The sequence below is a fragment of the Bombina bombina genome, chromosome 4 (genome assembly GCF_027579735.1).
Source record: "Bombina bombina isolate aBomBom1 chromosome 4, aBomBom1.pri, whole genome shotgun sequence".
Taxonomy (NCBI): domain Eukaryota; kingdom Metazoa; phylum Chordata; class Amphibia; order Anura; family Bombinatoridae; genus Bombina; species Bombina bombina.
The window spans coordinates 89042051-89056199 of NC_069502.1; the positions used below are offsets into that span (position 1 = coordinate 89042051).

The 14149-nt window shown below is 40.9% G+C and overlaps 1 protein-coding gene across 1 annotated transcript in view; it reads right to left on the reverse strand.

Annotated features, from left to right (window-relative positions):
• PINX1 (PIN2 (TERF1) interacting telomerase inhibitor 1) overlaps positions 1-5426 on the reverse strand; it is a 431187-nt gene extending 425761 nt beyond the window's left edge. Inside the window, exon 1 of the mRNA XM_053709538.1 lies at positions 5345-5426. Coding sequence (XP_053565513.1) covers positions 5345-5363 — 19 coding nt within the window. The 5' untranslated portion in view covers positions 5364-5426. The remainder of the gene's footprint in view (positions 1-5344) is intronic.
• Positions 5427-14149: the final 8723 nt, after the last annotated feature.

The following is a 14149-nucleotide window of genomic DNA, read 5'->3' on the forward strand; positions in this document are numbered from 1 at the left end:
ATTAATACATATTCAAAAACATGTTAGATAATCTTTAGATTCATACCGGAGGCACAAACTGAATTTCCACACCCACAAGGGAAGCTAAAATGGTGATAACTTTAGATGGATAGATATGCTAATTATTCATGTATGTATCTAAGAATGACAGAGATGACCTTATTGCGGCATGCTGTGATAGTTATATCTCTCCCGTGGTCCCGGCCGTAGACCACTGGTCAAGACTATGTTGTTATCTCCTCGCCGCCAACTTATTTGGCCTATCCTGAAGTCTGAAGGCCCGCCTTCCGTATAGAGAAAGTTATGTGTTGCCCGGGGGGACCCCTCCAACCCCCAAAGCCCACAGCTATCTATCAAGTGTAAAAAAAGAACGAAGGCATCTTGCTATGTAGCTTTATAAACATTCGGGGTGATAACGGCTGCCAAAATTATTACCTGAATAGTAAGCTTTTCTCCACCCCTCTATTATGTGTTAAGAACTATAATGGGTTTGTGTATGAAAGATTTAAAATAGCCAGTATATATTAAATACAGTGCCCTCCAGATCACTCCAAATTCCCATGTGTATACACTATAACATTCTAGTCACAGAGCAAAACTTTTATATTTGAGCTTTTCTAGTGCTAAAATACTCAGCCAATGTCCCAGATATCTCCATTTTATATATGCTGCGTGACATGTGTCCTAGTTATTACATATCATGACAGTAAAAGTTTTGGTCACCAATGTAGCAGTAAAGTGGGATACCCAGTTTGAGCATTTCTATTAGCCTATATTTATTAACCTTATAGGTATTGGGGACGAGAGAGATTATCAATAGGATAAATCTAACCTAGACTAAACAGTATAGAAGCTTGCATGCCGTTCGAGGAGAAAGCAATATTTCATATGTTAGAAGTATATCAGCAACGCTGCAAGGCTTGTGTTGTTAAAGAGTGCAAAAACTTTAGTAAAATCAAGAACTCCAAACACTAAACCAACAATAACATTATCAAACATTATTTCATGCTATATGCAAGACCCTAAATAAAACCTGAAAACGGAGGTAGCAGTGAGTCTTTTGTACTGACTGAGATCAGAGCAGACAAAGCCCATTAACTATACACTATCCGCCTGAGAAAAGCTTGATCTTGGTTATTTTCTCTCGCAAAACGTTCTCCACTGAGTCGCCCTGGACTAGCAAACCAGCGTCCATGCATTGTAGAAGCTTATCAGGGTTCTTTACCATGTATGGCGTGTGAGTCTTAGGTAGTCCATCTATTGTAGTTTGGGTATGCAATATATTAGATAAGTTAGCTTGCCGCTTGAGATCAAAGTTGTTAACCTGTGGAGAGATATCTGCACAAATTTTTAAAGTCTCTATTTTCATCTTCCAATAGTCCCCTTCATGTTCCTGGAGCTGAGCAATATGAGGATCCCCTCTCGGCGACCATTGCGGTCGTTTGAGGAACTTTAATGCTGAGACCGGGTATGTCAGTGTGGAACTTTTCTTCACTGTATCATTTGTCATGGCTTCAGAGGGTGTCATGACCGTGTGTTGATTCAATTCAACTGTAAGCGCCATTTTAGAATACTTAACGTTGCTTCTTCCCTTTATCTTTATTAGAGGGTACAACGGGTATGCGATTTTGTTCAGCCGCCGGACATGCTCCTCTCCACTGCTAAGCTTATGTGCTGGCGCTGATGCCGCTCCTGGTATACGTTGGGCCGCACTCTCTTCTGATGGTGACTGCACTTCTATCTTGCCTACTAGCCGAGGTGTCAATGGTATGTCGCTGTTTCTTGGCTGCCAAATTTTGTCTGCCAGCGCCTGTATATCCATTTCTGAAGGCGCTATGTCGATCAAGGCTTGAAGCATGTCCTCTAATTTTTTGAAGGAGTTATCCATATTGTCAGATGAGTTGTCGCACCACATGGCTGCCATTAACTGTCGTTAGCTGCTCCGACACTGCGTACGTGCAATAGGGCGTGCTGAAATATAGTTCGGTGACCTATGTCCACGCAGTGTCAGCTAGCTGATTTATCTCCTAACTGTGTCCAGCTCCGATCAAGTAACCCCAGTCTCCCAGGGGGGTAGCGTTGCCTGCTAAAGTGCCGCCGCACCAGGCCTCAGACATCCAATTCCGGCTCCCAGTTCATAAACACAGCCGAGTAGAAGATTAAATTAGGTAGTATATGTAAGCAATTACAAAGCCAGTTGTAATTTGTAGTAAGTGCTGTAAAATGGTAATGATAACCAGCGGATTATCACTCTATCACCTGGAGCTCAAGAAAAATGCGGCCGGTCAGAACCGCTGCTTGGACACGCCCCCAAAACTGTATTTTTAATCCCCGCTTTAGGCCATTTGTCACTCAGTGAGAAACCAAAAATATTATATATTGTATTTCTCAGCAGACCAAACAGGTTCACACTGTTATATTATGAATATATCATGATCTGATAACGGTGCAACAAAATGTGTGAAAAAATTATATTTTTATTAACATTTTAATAAATAAGGCTGCAAACAATAGTATGTGGGTTTTTTCTAAACTTTATAGTCAAAAGGAAGAAGGGGTTTATCCTCATATAAATAAAGGGCCTTTTCGGTATAGTTATGCAACTTTGATTTTCATATAGGGCCTCCCATGAGCCTCTATGCAAATATATGCACATTTATTCATGACAGGGGATCACTATTATCCATAGTGTTTACCAGGCTATTAAAACCAATATAGGGGCTTCTGTGGTTTAAAAAAGGGGGGCATGTTTATTTTGTATTTTAATTGTACTTTACACCCCCTCCCCTCCCAAGACACACAGTTTGAAAGAGCAGACAATTACCTTTAAAAACAGTGAGGGGTAAACTACTGTGCACTTTCTGAATTTTGTTCTGATGTTAAAACACTTGTGCCGGGCATGAAAGGGTTAAAATTTCATGTCAGTCACACAAAAGCTCCAGCCAGCCCAGTAGCAGCACTAATCACTCCTCCAGGGGGGCATATCAGGAGGAAGCATCACATCAGAGTTATAGAACGTAGCTCTACAGCCACCATTTTACATGCCTCATGCTTTGTTGCTGAAGTCCTGAGGTGTGCACAGACATGGTAGGTGGCGGACTGGCGGGGCTCTTTTTAATTTGATAATAGGAGTAAATTAGAAAGTTGCTTAAAATTTCATGCTCAATCTGAATCACAAAAGAAAATTTTTGGGTACAGTGTCCCTTTAAGTCCGCAGTGCAAACTACAAGGGGGACATGTCGCTGTTGTGAACAGTTAAATGCATTTTTTATGCAAACTCTAGGTTTAAAACATATTTTAATAAAATCACATTTCTTTTTTAAAAAAAAAGTGATTCTTTTTCTGTATAGCACTGTACAGTATATATATATATATATAAAATATCCAGTCAGGGACAGTAACACTGACAGTGTACTATAAAATTGTTTTTTCCTTGATGTGTTTCCAACTACTTATACCAGTAGCAGAGTAGAATGTATGTAATGTTGATCATTTAGGTTTAAATTTGTACATAAAACAGCTGTTTTTGTTCTTTGACTCCACAACCCATTAAATTGGGGAAATCAGAAATCTGTATTTTTATCACTTTCTACCCACATACTTCCTTATTTTATCTGTCTGTATACAAACACCCAATACTTAAAGGGACAGTTTACTCAAAAAATGTCTCCCCTTTAATTTGTTCCCAATGATCCACTTTACCTGCTGGAGTGTATTAAATATTTACAAGTAGCTCCTTTACCCTTATATTGGCATTTGAAATAGTTGATTTAGCATGTGGTATCCCCACCTATTCTGAAAGTTTGTGGCCGCAGGTCCCAGCTATAGATAAGCTTTGTAAACACAGCCAGCAGAAGAAATTACACTCCCAGTGGGCTATAGCAGAGATAAGGTAATACAATGTTGATTTTCCATTGTTCTCTCCAAGTACTGGTGATTGTTTTATGGACAGATATAAGATAAAGAAGCAGGTATATGTACACAATGTGATACAGTAATGAGATCTGATTATACCTACAAGCTCACCCCATTTTATTAGGTTGTGGCTTCAAAAGACAAAATCAGAGCTTTAATATACACAAAAAAAACATACAAATCTATTTTTCATACATTTTTTCTCTGCAGTTGGTAAAAAAAGCAATTATAAACACATTAAGCGAAAAACTATATTTCAGTATACTGTCCCTTTAAATAGAGCAATTAAAAATACAGTAACCATGTTATTACTTAGCCACCCTACCCCTCACTGGGAGTGTAATTTGTTCTTCTGTCTATAGCCAATACTAAACTATAGAAATTTTCAATATTGGTTGAGATACCACAGGCAAAAGTAGCTATTTCAAATGCTAAAACGAAGGTAAAGTGGTTATCTGTAAACAATTTAATTCAATCCCTGGGAACAACTTAGAAGGGGACAAATTACAATACACTGTCCTTTTAAAGATAGAAAAAAAGTCAGGACTTGTGGACTGGTTGGAATTTCATGGCATATGTGTATCAGTGTTAAGTCTGGTTGGAATTTCATGGCATATGTGTATCAGTGTTTATATATATATATATATATCGTCAGAACCTCCATCTGCATGCTGGCTCCTAATTTAATTGTTTGTAGATAAATGCAGAAAATAATAAAACTAATATTAGGGGTTATAAGTAAAATGCTCTCTGATTCCAGGATCTCCCTTGCTATGATAACCTTAAAATAAGAGTACAAACTGAATTGCGTTTTCCTTAACGTTGTTGTTTATTCTATGATATTTAAGGATGCATTAGCTTTAAAGGGAAGCAAAAAAAATAGACAAGGACAGCAACAAAACATTTACATTTTTACAAATTGAACCTGACTTTATTTAATGTTTGCAAGAAAAAGAACAGTCTACAATATCCAAACGTTTAAATTAATACTAAGAAACGTTGTCAAGTGCCAAAAATATTACTTTATAGTAACTCTGTATCATGTATTAAAACCATCACAATGTACCCAGCACCCTATAGATTATTATGAAGTATAAAACCATTCTTTATAAGGGCAGAAGAAGGCCGAATGATAACATCCAAACTAACCAGGAACCAACATTTAGTAACATTTTATTGATATGTTATAATCACACTAAAGTCACCAGTAGCAACAACATAAAGAGCCTTTGTCAGGGACCATTCATGGAATAGAATCAGTTTACACCACAGTAAGTTTGCAGCTATGAGTGACACGTGCAGAATCACTACCACAGTCTTGCGAACCGGGAAGCCAGCGTGTCATTAAACACAGCGAGCCTCGGTGCCGGTCCAACAAATCACAGCCACTAGAAGAAACCATAAATAAATACTTCAGTCCCAGACTCACGCTCTGCCAGCATCGCCATGACACCGGAAAAAGGGACTTGTACTTCGGAAATTACGCCACCTGATACAACTATAACTCCATGTTTGAAAAGGGCACTGACGTGACGTCATAACTATGCGATTAAGCGGCATGTTAAGCCTTCACACTGGTAGGCTTCGTTGTCTGTGCTCAGTTAAAATTGTTTTACGATGAAGCTGTTTTACGTTCATGATCCCTTTTTTTTAATGGGACTGCGTTATGATAGATAAGGTGATTGGTAGCAGGCCACAATAACAATAATATATTGAGCTTAAAGGTAGAGTATACTGTAAAATTATTTTTCCACTTGTAATGCCAGATGCACTTGTATCTACGCCTCTGCAGACTGCCCCATATTTCAGTTCTTTTGACAGACTTTGCATTTCAGCCAATCAGAGGTGTAGTTTGTATATGTAAGGCATGATGAGTAATGTAGTTTAATTTCAAAGAGCTACGGTACCTTTAATATACAGTTATAACAAGTCACATTAAAATTATGTTTGATAAATTAATAAACCTAACCTTAAAGAATTAGATGCAGATATTTTTAAACCAGCTTTATTGAGAAAGAAAAATACAAAGCAGTACTTTAAAATATATATTGGAGTCTAATTATTATTATCAGGTATTTGTAGAGCGCCAACAGGTTCTGCAGCGCTATGAACATGGGTGGTATATAAAAAATGATTGCAGGGATCAAATGGGGAGAGAGGGTCCTGCTGAGAGTTGCACTGTTGTAGTCTGCTCTTTTGAAGGTGAACTACAAACAGCTGGGCTCATAGGCTTACATGCTATGGGGCTTTAGGGGGTAGCAGTGGAGATAGGAAGGTTACTGTAGGTTGTAAGCGTCCCTGAATAGTAAAGTCTTCAGGGAGCACTTGAAGCTTTTAAAACTAGGGGAGATTCTTGTGGAGCGAAGCAGAGAGTTAAATAAAATGAGAGCCAGTCTTGAGAAATCTTGTAGACTGGAATCTGAGGAGGTAACAAGAGAGGAGGAGATCATGAGCGGAGCGAAGGGGACGGGAGGGAGAGTATCTGGAGACAAGGTCTGAGATGTATGTAGGGGGAGGGCTTTGTGTGTCAGAGTGAGAATTATGTGTTTAATCCTGGAGGCAAGAGGGAAGCCAGTGAAGGGATTGGCAGAGAGGTTCGGCTGATGAAGAGCAACGTGCAAGGAAGATGAGCCTGGCAAAGGCATTCATTATGGATTTTAAATGAGCTAGGCGGCAGCTAGGGAGACCAGAGAGGATAGAGTTGCAGTAGTCGAGGCGGGAAAGGATGAGAGAGTGAATTAAAATCTTTGTTATGTCTTGTGTAAGGAAATGTCTAATTTTAGCGATGTTTTTAAGGTGGAAGCAGCAGGCTTTAGCCAAGGACTGAATGTGAGGAGTGAAGAAAGATCTGAGTCAAGTGTGACCCCAAGACATTGGGCATGTGAGGTTGGGGTAATGATGGAGTTGTCAACAGTTTTAGAGACATGGGGGGTGAAGATTTTGGAAGAAGGGGGGAAAATAAGGAGCTCAGTTTTGGAGAGATTTAGCTTGAGGTAGTGAGAGGACAGATATGAGAGAGACAGTTAGTGACACGGGTTAGCAAGGAAAGAGATAGTTCTAGTGCATAGAGGTAGATTTGAGTATCGTCGGCATACAGATGATAATGAAACCTGTGGGACTTTATTAAGGAACCTAGTGAGGACGTGTAGATTGAGAAGAGAAGGGGACCAAGGACAGAGCCTTGCGGGACCCCAACAGAAAGAGGTAACGGGGCAGAGGATACCCCAGAGAAGGCTACACTAAAGATACGGTTAGACAGATAGGAAGAGAACCAAGAGAGAACTGTGTCACAGATGCCGAAGGATTGGAGGGTATAGATCAAAAGAGGGTGGTCGACAGTATGAAAGGCTGCAGACAGATCAAGGAGGATAAGTAGAGAGAAGTGGCCTTTTGATTTTGCTGTAAGTAGTTTGTTGGTAACCTTAACAATTGCTGTCTCTGTTGAGTGAAGGGGGCAAAATCCAGATTGCAATGGGTCAAGGAGGGAGTTTAATTAAGAAAATGGGATAGACGTGCATATACTAGCTTTTCAAGAAGCTTTGAGGCAAGAGGTAGTAGGGAAATAGGGCGGTAATTGGATGGGGAAGTTGGATCGAGAGAAGGTTTTTTTGAGGATAGGTGTGACTAATGCATATTTAAGAGATGTGGGAACTATACCAGTGCTGAGGGAGAGGTTGAAGATGTGTGTGAGTATAGGGATAAGGGTAGAAGAGAGGGAGGGGACGGGTAGTGAGGTGAGAGGATAGTATAAGGGCAGAAACTTCATCCTCTGTAGCAGGGGCAAAAAAGCAAAATTTATGGCTATGTGGGTTTTGGATGAATGTGACCTTTTGAGGGGGTGGGAGACCGGTAGTATGTTGAGAGCTGATTTCATTTCTGATTGAGTCGATTTTGTTGAAGTAGCTGGCAAAATCTTGGGCTGAGAGAAAAGTTGAGGTGGGGGTGGGCGGAGAAGAGTATTGAATGTGGAGAACAGACGTTTTGGGTTTGAAGAAAGAGTAGAGATAAGAGTAGAGAAGTAATGTTGCTTATATAGACTAAGGGCAGAATAGTAGGAGTTCAAGATGAACTTATAGTGAAGAAAGTCAGCAGAACTCCGAGATTTTCTCCAGTGTCGCTCACTCGCTCAGCAGTACGGGAACATCTGTGTAGGTACCGTGTCAGAGGAGTATGCCAGGGCTGAGGATGAGTGTATGTTTTCCAAGCCATGGTAGGTGGGGCCAGGTTATCAAGGACCGATGTAAGGGTGGAGTTATAGTGGCAGATGGATTCATCAGGACAGGAAAAGGAGGGGATGGAAGAGAGAAGAGGTTTGAGAGAGCTAGCAAGCTGTTGCTGATCTAATGACTTGATTCTTCTGTGAAGTTCAGTGTGAGGGGTAGAAGGAGGGAGAGTTGTAGGGAGGGAGGGGATGGTACAAGTTAGGAGGTGGTGGTCAGAAAGAGGAAAAGGTGCGTTTGTGAAGTTCGAGATAGTGCATCGATAACTGAAAATCAGATCAAGGGAGTGACCATCTTTGTGAGTGGGAGAGTCAGTCCATTGTGACAGGGCGAGAGAGGAAGTGAGTTGCAGAAGTTGTTTTGCAGAGGAGGCAATGTCAACAGGAAGGTTGAAGTCGCCGAGAATGAGGGCAGGGGTATCCGAGGAAAAGAAGTAAGGTAGCCAGGAGGCAAAGTGATCTAGAAATAGAGTTGTGGAGCCAGGGGGGCGGTATATGACTGCAACGCATGTAGAGAGGGGAGAGAATAAGCGAATCGTGTGTTTCGAATGAAGAAAAGAGGGAAGAGAAGGGCTGTATTTGTTGAAAGGTGCAACGAGAGGAAAGTAAAATACCAACACCACCTCCTTGTCTATTGTCAGACCTAGGAGTGTGGCTGAAGTGGAGACCCCCGTGTGACAGTGCAGCAGAGGAAGCAGTGTCTGAAGGAGAGAGCCAGGTTTCTGTGAGAGCCAGAAGATTGAGAGAGTGGGAGATAAAGAGGTCATGGATAGAAGTGAGTTTGTTGCAAACAGAGCAAGAGTTCCGTAGTGCACAAGTGAAGGGGGAGATGGCTTTAGATGCAAGAGGAATAAGATTAAAGGATTACTTTCTGTTATAATTTTTAAGCTAAACAACTAACATATTAAAGTTAATAAACATTAATTAAAACCTACTGACCTATATTTTCTCCAAAACGAAGTTTCATAACGTTCTAAAAGTTATATCTTTTATTCGCTGATGATGTCACGTTATCCTGCCCACTATTTTCAGCACTGCATGTTCAAAATACTTAAACCAATAACTTTGTGTTTAAAGCGCCATTTTGAAACCTAGGTATTGTAAACGGATTGGTACAGAGCAAAGGATACCCACGGAGTGGGTTTGGAAAACAATTAAATTTGCAGACAAGATTTCTGATATACGGTAGAGATATGTTAATGAAATGCTATTGATAAAAAGCGTATTTGGGGTAGTTAGTTAGTAACAGGCATAGAAAATATTTACTTACAGTGGCCCTTTAAGGTTACCAGAGTTTTGTTTTTGAAGTCTATTGAAGGGCACACATGGGTGTGCAGGGCATGGAAGTTGTGAGGGACCAGGATTAGGGGAGATGTCGCCAGCAGCTAGTATGAGCAAGAGGGAGAGTGACATGAGATGAGATGCGGATTTGCAGTAATGAGACTGTTTTGGTGATGAGTTGCAAGGGGGAGAGAGAGTCTTTAGGAATGTGTGAAGTTCATGAATACAAAAGTAAGGTGAGGTTAAGAGAGATGGGCTAATGAGCAATAAAGGTGGTGAGGGGTAAGGAGTAATTGAGTAAAGGTGGCAAAAAGGGATATTAACCCTTTGAGTGCTAAGCACTTTCCCACCTGGGTGCTAATATTTTCTAAGGTTTTTTAAATTTATTTAATTTTTGAAAAAACATTTTTTAACTTTTTTTTTATTGTTTTTACAGACCCCCAAGACTTACACTGTTGGAAAGGTTAGGTGATTCCCTTTCCAACCGTGGGTCTTGGGGGTCTGTAGCTGCTTAGATGCCTGAGATACAGGCTTCTAAGCAGCATGCCCCCTCCTCCTATACTTAACATTGTTAAGTATAAATAAAGTTGCGCGGTGACGTCATCACGTTATTGCGCGTGACGTCACCGTGCATCACGCCGGGGTAGGAGCTGTTAGGAGCACCCAGATCTCCCTCAAGGTGGGAGAGTGCTCATGACGGCTCAGAGCCGTCATTAGCACTCAAACGGTTAAAGGGACAGTCAAGTCAAAATTTTTTTTTTTTTTTCATGTTTCAAATAGGGCATGTAATTTTAAACAACTTTCCAATTTACTTTTATCACCAATTTTGCTTTGTTCTCTTGGTATTCTTAGTTGAAAGCTAAACCTAGGAGGTTTATATGATAATTTCTTAGCCCTTGAAGGCCGCCTCTAATCTAAATGCATTTTGATAGTTTTTCACCACTAGAAGGCTTTAGTTTACGTGTTTTATATAGATAACATTGAGCTCATGCACGTGAATTTACCATGGAGACAACTCTGATTGGCTAAACTGCAAGTCTGTCAAAAGAACTGAAATAAGGGGGCAGTCTACTAAGGCTTAGATACAAGGTAATCACAGAGGTAAGACATGTATAATTGGGGGGCGGAGCTTGGCCGCCGAAACAATCTGAGAGTCAGAGGGGTTCCTGAATCGGTTCACACCCCCCCCCCCCCCCCAGCGATAGAGGGCTACTTACAAAGTTTATTCAGCACGATTAAAGGAACACCATACTCAGCTGAGGTTATACTGGAACGTGCTCATAGACCTTTGAGACCGAGGCCCCCTCCTAAGGCGCCCCCTTGAGACGTCATAATAAAATTTCTTAATTTCAAAGATAAAGAGGAACTTTTACGCTGTGCAAGGGCCAAGGTCCTATCCAACATGCAGGCACAGAATTACAGCTGTTCTCAGACCTTTCACCAACCACGCTGCAGAAGAGATGTGACCTGGCACCTATCACAGTACAGCTGAGAAACCGCAAGATCCCATATCGATGGGGCTTCCCGGTATCCTTAACCCCTTAAGGACCAAGGCCATTTTTCAATTTCTTTCCCTTAAGGACCAGGGCTATTTTTAAATTTCTGCGGTGTTTGTGTTTAGCTGTAATTTTCCTCTTACTCATTTACTGTACCCACACATATTATATACCGTTTTTCTCGCCACTAAATGGACTTTCTAAAGATACCATTATTTTCATCATATCTTATCATTTACTATTAAAATTATTATAAAATATTAGGAACAAATGGGAAAAAAACACACTTTTTCTAACTTAGACCCCCAAAATCTGTTACACATCTACAGCCACCAAAAACAAACCATGCTAAATAGTTTCTAAATTTTGTTCTGAGTTTAGAAATACCCAATGTTAACATGTTCTTTGCTTTTTTTGCAAGTTATAGGGCCATAAATACAAGTAGCACTTTGCTATTTCCAAACCACTTTTTTTCAAAATGAGCGCTAGTTACATTGGAACCCTGATATCTGTCAGGAATCCCTGAATATCCCTTGACATGTATATATTTTTTGTTAGAAGACAACCCAAAGTATTGATCTAGGCCCATTTTGGTATATTTCATGCCACCATTTCACCGCCAAATGCGATCAAATAATTTTTTTTTTCACTTTTTCACAAACTTTAGGTTTCTCACAGAAATTATTTACAAACAACTTCTGCAATTATGGCATAAATGGTTGTAAATGCTTCTCTGGGATCCCCTTTGTTCAGAAATAGCAGACTTATATGGCTTTGGCGTTGCTTTTTGGTAATTAGAAGGCTGCTAAATGCCACTGCGCACCACACGTGTTTTATGCCCAGCAGTGAAGAGGTTAATTAGGGAGCATGTAGGGAGCTTGTAGAGTTAATTTTAGCTTTAGTGTAGTGTAGTAGACAACCCAAAGTATTGATCTAGGCCCATTTTGGTATATTTAATGCCACCATTTCACCGCCAAATGCGATCAAATTTAAAAAAAACTTAAATTTTTTAGCAATTTTAGGTTTCTCACTGAAATTATTTACAAACAGCTTGTGCAATTATGGCACAAATGGTTGTAAATGCTTCTCTGGGATCCCCTTTGTTTAGAAATAGCAGACATATATGGCTTTGGCGATGCTTTTTGGTAATTAGAAGGCTGCTAAATGCCGATGCACATCACACGTGTATTATATCTAGCAGTGAAGGGGTTAATTAGGGATCTTGTAGGGAGCTTGCAGGGTTAATTTTAGCTTTAGTATAGAGATCAGCCTCCCACCTGACACATCAGACCCCTTGATCCCTCCCAAACAGCTCTCTTCCCACCCCAGAATTGTCCCCGTCATCTTAAGTACTGGCAGAAAGTCTGCCAGTACTAAAATAAAAGGTATCTTTATTTTAATTTTTTTAAGCATATTTACATATGCTGCTGTGTGGGATCCCCCTTAGCCCCAAACCTCCCTGATCCCCCCCAAACAGCTCTCTAACCCTCCCCCTCTACATTATTGGGCGCCATCTTGGGTACTGGCAGCTGTCTGCCAGTACCCAGTTTACAAAAAAATATATATTTTTAATTTTTTCCCCACTTTTCTGTAGTGTAGCTTCCCCCCCCTAAAGACTAAACCCCCACCCCCTCCCAGATCACTTAGATTATTTAAAATAAATATTTATTCCCCCTCAGTCCCTCTAAATTTTAACTAACTGTTCGATAGTGTAATGGTTCCCACCCGCTCCCTCCCCGTGCACGCACCCGCCCGCCTGCCCCGTGCACGCGCGCGTTCGTGCGCGCCCCCTAGCTGATCCGCCCACGATCCCGCCCACTACTGCACTTAAAAATTGTCTCTCTGCATCGGATGGGGTAAAATGTTATTGCAGTGATGCCTCGATATCGAGGCATCACTGCAATAACTGGAAAGCGTCTGGAAACGATCAGGATCGCTTCCAGCCGCTTTCAACCCCAACGTTGTACAGGGTACGTCGCTGGTCTTTAAAGACCAGTTTGTGCAAGACGTACCCTGTACGACGCGTGTCGTTAAGGGGTTAATAGTCAATCTCAACAACAAGTCACTGACCTACAAGCCTGGAGCAGACCTGCAGGCATTTTTAGCGGATCTCGACGAAATACAAGCATCTACCCGCCGAGAGGGCAGTGTGGAAGTAGATACACTTGAAGATCCTCAGGGCAACTCAGCAAAGAACTCACTGAACTAGGTGTACCCAAGGAGTCCTGCCTTTCCTGGGCTGCGGGCCTTGGGGCCCTGCCCGCTGAAGTTCTCACTTCATGTGCGGGACTGTGAAAAAGAGCGTGCCAGCTCTGCCCAACAAGAACAAGGTCTATGACATAAGACTCAATTTGCCTCAAGCACCACAACGAATGGGGCATTGGGCTGTGCACCATCAATTAAGAGACTTTTGCATCTTCTAATTAATGTTTAACATAAAGATTTTGTTTTCACAGATAACAAAAGACAAGGCACGCACTGGTAATGTTAATGTTTATCAATCAAAGTTATGTGTTTATATAATTACTGTTAATTATAAATTTTGTTTATATAGCATAGTATTGGTCGCATGCGCTACGCTTCGCCTTCAGGCGCGGCTCTATCCTGAGGTCTCAGACCTTTAATTATGGTATGTAAGAGTCCATTGCTCTCTGGTAAGGAAATGCCCCAAATCGCACAGCTTTATTAAAACAAACATCGGTAAAAATGTTAGAACATCTGTGCAAAACCCGAATCCTGTTATTGGGGCGGTAATATCTCTCTTTTTGTATGGTTATACATGTAATTACCCAACCCCTATAGGCAATTTCGTCTGAGCAATTATTTAGCAGTAACTAACATGCATAAGAGCTAGGACCTTACCAAGCAAGACTCTTTTGAGCTGCTCCGGTGAGCTTCCCCATATGATTCGACCATCTACATCCCCCCCTCCCCCCACTAATCCAAAAATGGGGCTATTGGGCCATATTAATACCTAGGTCCTCCCCAGGGGGATCAATAGGGTTAGTCATATTCAATACTGTTACTTAACTTCTTGGGTTACTACCCTCAGAGTTATCTATTAGCATATTATTGTTATTAGTTCATATTGTAAAAACATACTTTCTATTTACTGTATTATTTGTTCACACAGTGCTTTATTTGTTTTACCTAAATTGTGTCCTTTATTTGCCTAGTGTGTCAGGCAACTCGCATTACATATAACATAGACTAAGCCCTACAGGGCACTCTATTTTTT